At 41.8% G+C, this 11,626-nt stretch overlaps 1 protein-coding gene across 1 annotated transcript in view; it reads left to right on the plus strand.

Annotated features, from left to right (window-relative positions):
- The window catches only part of LOC109377252 (obscurin-like), a 42,481-nt gene extending 31,344 nt beyond the window's left edge, over window positions 1-11,137 (plus strand). Inside the window, exon 10 of the mRNA XM_019633536.1 lies at window positions 10,770-11,137. Coding sequence (XP_019489081.1) covers window positions 10,770-11,137 — 368 coding nt within the window. The remainder of the gene's footprint in view (window positions 1-10,769) is intronic.
- The last annotated feature ends 489 nt before the right edge of the window (window positions 11,138-11,626 follow it).

An 11,626-nucleotide genomic window follows, 5' to 3' on the forward strand; every position in this document is an offset into this window, starting at 1 on the left:
ACGGCAGCCCAGCTCCAGGTCGAGCTGTTGTTCAGCATCTTAGCTGTAGAGGGCAGTGTCACTGGCCCTCATATATGGGATCCGAACCGGGGCCCTCTGGCGTCCCAAGCCAGTTCCTAACCATCTTGCCACTCAGCCGACCCCCTCTGTGTATCTTTTGATCTCTTCTTTTATATCTCCTTTGAGCCAGTCATTGTTTAATAGCATATTGTTTAATGATCTCAGTCATTTCTAGATTTCTACCTTCAGTATCACTAATTCTTTCCTCCATATGGTCTGCTTTATTCCTAAGCTCACCAGTTCAGTTATCATCTCATTTATTGAGTTCTTCATTCAGCTCCAGAATTTCTGTTTGGGTCTTTCTTATAGTTTCAGTCTCTTTGTTGATGTACTCCTTTTGTGTGTTGATTATATTTCTGAGCTCGTTGAATTGCTTTTCTGAGTTTTCTTGTATTTTATTTTTTTGTATTGTATTTTTAGAACTGCAATCTTGAATTCTCTGTCATTTAAATCATAGTCTTTCATGTCTTTAAGTTTATTTTCTAGAGATTTTTTATTTTGTTTCTGAACCCTCTTGTTACCTTGGTTATTCATTGTGCTTGATGGGTTATGTTCTCAGCCTGGGCATTTGTAGGAATGAAATTTTTTTTTTTTTTAGTATTTGAATCTTCACTGTTTAGAGTTTGATAAGTAGAAGTCTTTCTTTCATTTTCCAGTATGTTGTGCTGAAGGACAATTTTTTATTTTCTCTAACCTGCACTGTTGGGGCTACTGCAATTTCTGTGGGGTCGTATCACCTTGGCTGTGAAAACACCCTGAATTCCCTGAGGAGATGGGGTCCCTTTTAGGATCTGGTTGCCTTGGTCTTGGGGCACCACCCCCAGTGGTGGGAAGTGGTGGGCTATGGGTCTCCTGGTTTGCGTGGTCCCTGAACAGCATTCCTATAGCCAGAAGTCACCAGCAGATCCACTCTGTCTGAGTTGACCCAGCTGCCTATACCAGGTTCTGCTGTGATGGGTGGAGGGAAGTGGGTTTGCACATCTTTAGCTCTGTTCTTTTAAGTGGGTTTAGCCATAATGAGTACAGACAACTTAGGCTGGAAATATTTTTCCTGACTTTTTGTGATCTGTCAAGTGAGAATTTTACTGCTAGGCAGGCCACTGGAGGATGGGGTGGGAGGGTTCCTACATCTGTGGATTGTTTTGTTTAGTGATGGCAGGTTATGAAACACTTCCACCCTCTGCACTGTTTCTCTGCCTCTGACCCTGGCCTCAGCCTCTATGTGTGCCAGCCACCCTGGCCCAATTGCTGTCTCTGTTCCTCTGGTTTTCCTGGTGAGAGTTGCACCCCAACCCTTCACTGCTATCACATCTACTGGGACCATAGTCATAGACACAGAGACTATGTCTGCGGCTCCTGTCTGTCTTTCCCCCGGTTTCATCTCCCTGTTCACTCCGATATACCCAGCTTCAGATGTTTCAATGCGTAGATCCTTAAGACATGCTTATGTGCTGAGCAGGGAATCCTGTGTTGAATTACAGCTGTCCAACATGTTATAACTTCAAGTGGAGAGATTTGTAGGTCCTCTCATGCTGCCATGCTGCTTACATCGTCTGTCCCTGATTGGTTTTGTATTACATTTTTTATCTCTTTGTTGAAGTGCTCTCAGAGTTCGTCTATTGTATCCTTCAGTTTGTTGATCATCCTTATGACTGTTTCTTTGATTTCTTTATCAGGCAGATTACTCATGTTCATTTCATTAGGGTTTTTCTCTAGAGTTTTTTCTTTTTTCTTCATTTGGGGCATATTCTTCTGTCTCCCCATTTTGTTCGACTTTCTGTATATTTTCCTATGAATTGAATAGACTAGCTATCTCTTGCAGTTTTGAAAGAGTGGTTTCAGAGTAGACTGAGTGTTGAATAGTTTTGGCAGGCTGGTTATAGTTGGGGAGGGTTCATGGGATAGTCTGATGTGTGTGTGCTTCCTTGAGCTTCCAATCTGGGTGGGACTGCTGAGTGCGCTCTTGGTGTGCCCTGTTGCTTTAACTATCTGTGATCAGAGCTGTATCTGGGCAGGATTGCTTTGTGCGTGCTTACTTCTCAAGGCCCCACCAGCTCTGCCCCCTGGCGGGTTGGAGCAGGCCTGCGTGTGCTCACCCTGACACTTTGCTAATTCTGCCCCCTTTCCCAGCTGTACAGTTCCTTTCATGCTCATCCACACCCCTCTCTGCAGGCTGCCCTGTCTGCATTAATTGTTCAGAGTCAGAGTACAGTCTGGGCTGGGCCACTCTGCATGCATGCCTAGCTCCTCCCTTTCTCCGGATTGGCAGCCTTACCTGCCTGCACAGCCATGCTTTGCTAGTTCTGCGCTCTCTCCTAGCTGGGCAACCCAACTGGCACACAGCAGCTCCCCATTTACTGCTCATGGGGCAGCCCCACATGTGGGTACCACAGAGTTTTGCTGGCTCCGCACTTTCTCTAGACAGGGCAGCCCTGCAGGCGGGTATGGCAGCATTCTGTTGGCCCTGCACTCTCTCCAGGTGGGGAAGCCCCTCTTATATGCAGCCCAGTGGGCGTGAGAATCAACACCCTGCTGCCCCTGCTGCATCAGTCTCTGGGTGGAAGGCCCCTTGCGTGCATGCTGTAGAGCCCTCCTGTTTCTGCTGGGTCTAGCTCCAGGAGGGGTGGCTGGGGATGTACTACAGTGCCCTGCACATTGGCCAGAGAACCCGGATGGAGCTACTGCCCACTATCCAGGTTCAGGGGAAACGTCAAGACTGGCGCTGAAGCATGGGTTGTTCCCTCAGCTCCTGAGAGCTCTCGTGCTTCCCCTACCTTCTCTATGTGGTCACCTCTCTCTTGCTTGTTGTGCTGGGGCTGTTCAGTTGGCTCTCAGTCATCTGTCAGGAGGATTTGCTCTAAATATAGGTGTACATTCAATGTGTTCTTGGGAGAGGGCGATCTCAGTGACCACCTACACTGCCATCTTGGACCAATCTTCACGTTGTTCCCACTTTTTGGTTGCTATGAACAACCTTATACAAAGTTTTCTGTGAACACATGTTTTCAATTCCCTTGGGATTGCTGGGTCATATGGTAATTACATGTTTAACTGCCAAGCTGTTTTCCACAGTAGCTGCACCATTTTACATCCCCACCAGCAATGTGTGAGGGGTCCATTATCGCCACATCCTTGCCAACACTTATTATTTTCAGTTCATTAAAACCTATATAGCCATCCTAGTGGGTGTGAAGTCGTATCTCATTTTGGTTTTGATTTGCATTTCCTTAACAACTAGTGATGTTGAGCATCTCTTCATGTGCTTATTGGACATTTGTATGTCTTTTTTAGAGAAATGTCTAGTCAAATCCTGGGCCTGTTTTTCAATTGGGTTATTTATCTTTTTATTATTGAGTTGTAAGAGTTCTTTATATATTCTAGATATATCTAGATATATTTCCTTATCAGAAAATGATTTGCAATTTTTTTCTCCCATTCACTTTCTTTTTTTTTGGGGAATTGGGGGATGGGAACAGCGCTGGGGAATTGGGGGAAGAGGAACACACAAGTTGCTGTCCTTTTGTTCTTTAGTCTAGTTGTGGAGGACATTGCTTCACTGGCCCAAGTTGGCACCATCATTGCACTCTTCCCGGGCCAGGCAGATTAGTCGCCGGCTTCTGGACAGCTGCTCACTGCGGCTGCTGGCCGCTCACGCTGGCTGCTGGCTACCCACTGCCACAGGGGCTGCAGCCTACTCCAGCCCAGCTCCAGGTTGAGCTGTTGTTCAGCATCTTAGCTGTAGAGGGCAGTGTCACCGGCCCTCATATGTGGGATCTGAACCAGAGTCCTCTGGCGTCCCAAGCCTGTTCTTAACCATCGCGCCACTCGGCCGGCCCTCTTACAATCCTTTTTGTTTCGTAAGGTCTGTATTGATATCCCCATTTTTATTTCTGATTTTAAAAATTTGAGCCTTTTAACATTTTTTCTTGGTCAGTCTAGCTAATGTTTGTCAATTTTGCTGATATTTTTAAAGAAACAACTTTTTATTTCCTTGGTCCTTTCTATTTTTCTATTATTTATTTAATTTATGCCTGCTCTAGTCATTAGCTCCTTCCTTCTTCTAACTTTAGGTTTAGCTTGCTCTTCTTTTTCTAGTTTCTTAATGTGTGAAGTTAGATTATTGATTTCTGATCTTTTTAATATAGGTTTATATTTTATAGCTGTGAATTTGCCTCTGAGAACTGCTTTCATTACATCTCATAAGTTTTGGTATGTTGTGTTTTCATTCTCATTTATCTCAAATTATTTTCTAATTTTTCTTGTAATTCTTTGCTTAAGAGTATGTTGCTTAATTTTGACATACTTGTTTTCCTTCTATTATCGATTTCTAGCTTCATTTCCATTGTGGTTGAAAAATATATATTGTATGATTTAAGTCTTTCCCCCCCGCTCTCTCCTTCCCCCTCCTCCCTTCTCCCTCCCAACCTCATCCCACCTGGCAACCATCAATTTGTTCTCTGTATCTGTGAGTTTGATTCTGTTTTGTTCATTTATTCTGTCCTTTAGATTTCACATATTGGTGAAATCATATGGTATTTGTCTTTTTCTGACTAACTTATTTCACTTAGCATAATACCCATCCACGTTGTCACAAATGGTAAGATTTCATTCTTTTTTATGGCTGAATAATATTCCTCTGTGTGTGTGTGTGTGTGTGTGTGTGTGTGTGTGTGTGTTCTTTATTCATTTGTCTGTCAATGGACACTTAGGTTGCTTTCATATCTTGACTATTGTAAAAAAAGCTACAGTGAACATGCAGGTGCATATATCTTTTTGAATTAGGGTTTTCATTTTCTTTGGATAAATACCCAGAAGTGGAATTGCTGGGTCATATGGTAGTTCTGCTTTTATTTATTTATTATTATTATTTTTTATCATTCAGCAAGCATTTATTAAACAACAAACTTAAGCCCAACTTTTCATTTTCAAACTTGAAGCCCAGTGTTTCATTCTTGCTGCTTTCCCTCGCATGTTCGAGAACCTTTGTCCCACAATGCTGCCTTGGCAGGTGCCATTTCGTAGGACAAAGCACCAAAGGTGCATCTTAACAGCTGAACTTGCCTGCAGTAGTTCCCTGGAGGGGCGGGGCCTCAGTGGGCGCTCCTGCTTTTAATTTTTTGATGATTCTCCGTACAGTTTTCCATAGTGGCTACACCAATTTGCAGTCCTGCCAGTGATGCACAAGGGTTCCCTTTTCTCCACATCTTCGCCAGCACTTGTTGTTTGTTGATTTATTAATAATGGCCATTCTGACAGGAGTGAGAGACCATTGTGGTTTTAATTTGCATTTCCCTTATGATTAGTGATGTTGAGCCTTTTTTCACATGTCTGTTGGTCATCTGTATATCCTCTTTGGAGAAATGTCTTTTTAGGTCCTCTGCCCATTTTTTTTAATTGGATTTTTTTTTATGTTGAGTTGTATGAGTTCCTTATATATTTTAGATATTAACCTCTTATTGGATACATCATTAACAATATCTTCTTCATTTAGTAGGTGGCCTTTTCATTTTGTTCATGGTTTCCTTCACTGTGCAAAAACTTTATAGTTTGATGTAGTTCTATTTGTTTATATTTGCCTTTGCTGCCTTTGCCTAACGAAACATATCCAAAATAATATTGCTAAGAACAATGTCAGAGAGTTTACTGCCTATGTTTTCTTCTAGGTGTTTGTGGTTTCAGGCTTTACATTTAAGTCTCTAACCCATTTGAGGTTTTGTGGGGTTTTTTTTCTTAATATGGTGTAAGAAAGTGGTCTAGTTTCAACTTTTTTTTTTTTTTTAAGATTTTTATTGGGGAATTGCGGGGAGGGGAACAGCGCTGGGGAATTGGGGGAAGGGGAACAGACAAGTTGCTGTCGTTTTGTTCTTCAATCTAGTTGTGGAGGTCGTTGCTTCACTGGCCCAAGCTGGCACCATCATTGTGCTCTTCTCTGGCGAGGCAGATCAGTCGCCGGCTTCTGGACGGCCGCTCACTGCGGCTGCTGGCTGCTCACGCTGGCTGCTGGCTACACGCGGTAGCCCATGGCAACCCACTGCCACAGGGACTGCAGCCTACGCCGCCGCCGGCGACTCATGGCAGCCCAGCTCCAGGTTGAGCTGTTGTTCAGCATCTTAGCTGTGGAGGGCAGTGTCACTGGCCCTCCTATGTGGGATCCGAACCGGGGCCCTCTGGCATCCCAAGCGAGTTCTTAACCATCGCGCCACTCAGCCGGCCCTTCAACTTTTTATTGCATATTTCTGTCCTGTTTTCCCAACATCATTTATTGAAGAGACTGTCTTAACCCCATTGTATATTCCTGCCTTCTTTGTCATAGATTAATTGACCATATAAATGGGGTTTATTTTGGGGCTCTCTATTCTGTTCTTGTTTTGTGTCTATGTGTCTGTTTTTGTGCCAGTACCATGCTGTTCTGATTACTATAGCTTTGTAGTATAGCTTTTTTTCTTTCTCATGGTTTCTTTGGCTATTTGGGGTCTTTTGTGGTCCCATATAAATTTTAGGATTATTGTTCTAGTTCTGTGAGAAATACCATTGGTATTTTGATAGGGATTGCATTGAATCTGTAAATTGCTTTGAGTAGTGTGGACATTTTTGACACTATTAATTCTTCCAACCCACGAGCATGGTATATCCATCCATTTATTTGTGTGTTCATCAATTTCTTTCATCAATGTTTTATAATTTCAGAGTACAGGCCTTTTACCTCCTTGGTTAAATTTATTCCTTGTTATTTTTTTATCTAACTGTAAATTAGATTATTTTCCTTATTTGTCTTTCTGGTAGTTTGTTATTAGTGTATAGAAAGGCAATGGATTTCTGTATATTGTATATCTTGCAACTTTGCTGAATTCATGTATTAGTTCTAATAGTTTTTTAGTGGGATCTTTAGGGTTTTCTCTGCATAGTGTTATGTCATCTGTAAATGGTGACAGTTTTACTTCTTCCTGTCCAGTTTGGATGGATACCTTTTATTCACTTTTCTTGTCTGATTGCTGTGGCTAGGACTTCCAGTACTATGTTGAATAATAGTAGTGAGAGCGGACATTCTTTTCTTGTTCCTAATCTTAGAAAAGCTTTTCAGCTTTTCTCCATTGAACATGATGTTAGCTGTGGGTTTGTCATTTATGGCCTTTGTTATGAGGTATGTTCCCTCTATAACACTTTGTTGGGAGTTTTTCAAAACCATAAATGGATGTTCAATTTTGTCAAATGCTTTTTCTGCAACTATTGAGATGATATTTTGATTTTATTTCTTCATTTTATTTAAGTGGTATTTGATATTGATTGATTTGTGGATGTTAAACTATCCTTACATCCCAGGAGTAAATCCCACTTGATCATAGTGTATGATCTTTGTAATGAATTTTTGAATTCGGTTGCCTAATATTTTGTTTAAGATTTTTACATCTATGTTGATCAGGGATATTGGCCTGTAATTTTTCCCTTTTTTGGAGTGTCTTTGTCTGGTTTTGGTATCAGGGTAATGGTGGCCTCATCAAATGAGTGTGGAAGCTTTCCCTCCTCTTCAATTTTTTGGAATAGTTTGAGAATAATAGGTATTAACTCTTCTTTTAATGTTTGGTAGAATTTACCTGTGAAGTTCTCTGGTGTTAGAATTTTGTTTGTTTGGATTTTTTTTTTTTGATTACTGATTCAATTTCATTACTATTAATCCATCTGTTCAGATTTTCTGTTTCTTCCTAATTCAATCTTGGAAGATTGTATGTTTCTAAGAATTTATCCATTTCTTTGAGGTTATCCAATTTTGGCATATAATTGTTCATAGTATTATCTCATAACTCTTTGTATTTTTTTGGTGTTGGCTGTCACTACTCCAAATTATTTGGGTTTTCTCTCTCTTTTTCTTGATGAGCCTGGCTAACGGTTTATCAATTTTGTTTATCTTTCAAAGAACCAGTTCTTAGTTTTATTGGATTTTTCTATTGTTTTGTTTGTTTTTTAAATCTCTGTTTCATTTATTTCTTTCCTGATCTTTATTATTGCCTTCCTTTTACTCACTTTGGGCTTTGTTTGCTGTTCTTTTTCTAGTTTCTTTAAGTGTAAACTTAGATTGTTTATTTGAGATTTTTCTTGTTTCTAGAGTAGTCCTGTATTGCTATGAATTTTCTCTTAGCACTGCTTTCACTGTGTCCCATAGATTTTGGGTCATTGTGTTTTCATTTTCATTTGCCTCAAGGTATCTTTTGATTTCTTTCCTGATCTCATCGTTGACCTATTCATTGTTAGCATGTTATTTAGCCTTCATGTGTTTGTGTGTTTTTCAGTTTTTTTCTTTGTAATTTATTTCTACTTTCATACCATTGTGGTCTAAGAAGATGCTGACAGATTTCAATCTTCTTAAATTTTTTGAGATTTGTTTTGCAGCCTAACATGGTCTATCCTGAAAAAAGTTCCACATGCACTTTAAAATAATGTATATCCTGTTGCTTTTGAGTGGATGTTCTGTAAGTATCTATTAAGTTCAGCTGGCTCAATGTGTCATTAAGGCTACTGTTTCTGTGTTGATTTTCTGCCCAATCTATTCATTGATGTAAATGGAGTACTGACGTCCCCTACTATTACTGTATTACTGTAGTTACCTTCCTTTATGTCTCTTAATATTTGCTTAATGTATTTATGTGCTTTTACATTAGGTGGGTGGATGTTTACAAGAGTTATATCCTCTTTTGGGGTTGATCTCTTTATCATTATGAAATGCTCTTCTTTGTGTCTTGTCGCAGTCTTAGTTTTAAAATCTATTTTACTGGGCCGGCTGAGTAGCTCAGTAGGCTAAGAGTTGGCTTAAGAGCGTGAGCTCTGACTGAGCAACAGGGCCACCAGTTCAATTCCTACATGGGCCAGTGACACTGTGCCCGAGCTGAGCTGTTGCTGAACTGCCAACAGGTGGCGGGATGGCTCAGCTGGTGTTAACAACACTATTACTTGTTCGATGGTGGGCTACGCCCACCCACAACTAAGACTGAACTTGGCACCTTGAGCTGAGCTGCCACCGGGATGGCTCAGTGGATAGAGTGTGTGCTCTTAACAACGAGGCAGCTGGTTCGACTCCCACATGGGGATGGTGGCTACGCCCACCCGCAACTAAGATTGAACACGGCACCTTGAGCTTAGAGGCCATGAGCTGCTGAAGGGAAGCCAGATGGCGACTGGCGCCCTCCACAATGAAGATTGAAGAACAACAACTTGTCTGGTCCCCTTCCCCAATTCCCCAACACTATTCCCCTCCCCCAAATCCCAAATAAAATCTTTAAAAAAAAATCTATTTTGCTGACATAAGCATTGCTACCCCAGCTTTCTTTTTGTTTCATTTGCATGAAATATCTTTTTCCCTTCTCTTCACTTTCAGTCTTTGTGTGTCTTTCAAACTGAAGTGAGTCATTTTAGGCACTGCATGCACAGATCTTGTTTTTGTTTTTTGTTTTTAATTCATTTAGCCACCTCATGTCTTTTGAAGAGCATATTCAGTCCATATACATTTGAAGTAATTATTGATAGGTATGTAGTTATTGCCCAAATGAAACTACTTGAATGGTAAATACATTTGTAATGAACAATTTAGTGGAGGGATAAACAGCAAATTAGATGTAGAATTACTAAATTAGATGACAGACCTGAGGAAATTACTGAAAATGAATCACAGATAAATAAAAAAATGAGAAAATGATAGACTTGGGGAAGAGCAGCACCAGGCCACATGTGTCGAAAAGTACTTCTGTGAGAGACTAGAGACAACGAGGAAGATGAAATAATACAAAAAATCATGCATAGAATTTTTAGAAATGATAAAATACGTGAATTTAAAATTTTAACATTCATAAGAAAGAATGGGAAATGTAAAGAAAACAAATTCACAAGTGGACACATCATAGTGAAACACAGGAAGCCAAAATCCAAGAGGAGATCTTAAAAACCATCACAGAGAAGAAAAAGATTTATAGAACAACAGTTATTCTTCCTGCCAACTTGTCAACCACAATGAAGAACATAGAAAATAATGGCATAACCTCTAAAGTATTGAGGGTACATAACCATTGACGTAGAATTCTGTATCCGGCTAAACTGTGATTCAAAAGGGAGGGTGAAATAAAGACATTTTAGAAAGTAGATGGAGAGAATTCACAAAACCTCGCTGGAAGAATTACCAGTGGATATAGATCATAAAAAAGGAAATTTAGTCTAGAGTAACAGAATGGGTCCTAGAATAATGCGATATAAAGCAAAACAAGTAAGTTAGTGAAAAACAACACCTGATCCCAAGGCCAAGTATTTGAGTACACTGATAGTGAATGGTGTGTTAGAAGATGCAGACTACATTAGCAACCCTTTCCATCAATACTTACTGTGACTCCAGAATAGCATCTGTTCTTAGTGTCATTACTATGCATTTATATGCAGGTCACAAATTATGCCTCCCTTTGTAAGGGTAACTATCAGATCAGGGCTGGAAAATAAATGCCAGAGTCCCAATTGGAGCATATACCAACAAAAAAGTTATTGAACTGGGAGGCTCCGATTTGGAGAACTAACCAGCTGCTTGCCTTACACATCTTCTAAGTGTGAAGTAGTCTGTGTTGGGAAACCCAGGCTTCTCGCTGAGGCATCATGGACTTGAGAGCCAGAGGTGGGCCTTCATTCAGTTCTAAAAAATTTATTATCTCTGATCCTTGTGCGTCACTGCCTATCAACAGAGCCCATGGTGGTGTTTGCCAAGGAGCAGCAGGCACGCAGTGAGGTGCAGGCCGAGGCGGGGGCCAGTGCCACACTGAGCTGCGAGGTGGCCCAGGCCCAGACGGAGGTGACGTGGTACAAGGACGGCAAGAAGCTGAGTGGGAGCTCGAAAGTGCGCGTGGAGGCCAAGGGCTGCACCCGGCGTCTGGTGCTGCAGCAGGCGGGGAAGGCGGACAGCGGGGAGTACAGCTGCGAGGCCGGGGGCCAGAGGGTCTCCTTCCGCCTGGATGTCACAGGTCAGTTGACAAAGCAGACATTTGACCACTCTGGGAACAGGCCTAGAGGAAGTGTCTCAGTGTGGGCAAGGGCAGGAGAAAGCACTCAGTAGCTTCATCTGGGCTCTTTCAATCAGTTTTCTAGTGCCAAGTAGCAAACACCCCCTAAACGTAGAAGCCCAAAAGAACAATTGGTTACTGTCATGATTCCGTGGGTCAGGGCTCAGTGGGGATCGTTCATTTCTGCTCACATGGTTTCGACTAGGACAGGAGGAGGCAGTCTGGCCTCATTCATGCATCTGATGCCCCATTAGGATGGCACCCGTGGGTAGGGCTGGCTGGGGTGACAGGGCTCTCTCTTCTGCGATGTTGGCTGGGCTCACTCCTATGTCTGAGACCCCTTGTGACATCTCACCCACAGGGCTCTTTCTCCATGTGGACAGCCGGGGCTCCTTCACGTGGTGGCTGGCTTCCCCCGAGGGAATAGTAGATGCTACAGGGCTGGATAATGTCTGTTTTCAGCTGTTCCAGAATGTTACGGTCTCTGTGTCCTGTTGCAAAAAGCTAGGAGTATGGCCAGCCTGATTCCAATGGGGTGGAGA

This window comes from Hipposideros armiger, unplaced genomic scaffold, assembly GCF_001890085.2.
Source record: "Hipposideros armiger isolate ML-2016 unplaced genomic scaffold, ASM189008v1 scaffold_1342, whole genome shotgun sequence".
In the NCBI taxonomy this organism is placed as follows: Eukaryota; Metazoa; Chordata; class Mammalia; order Chiroptera; family Hipposideridae; genus Hipposideros; species Hipposideros armiger.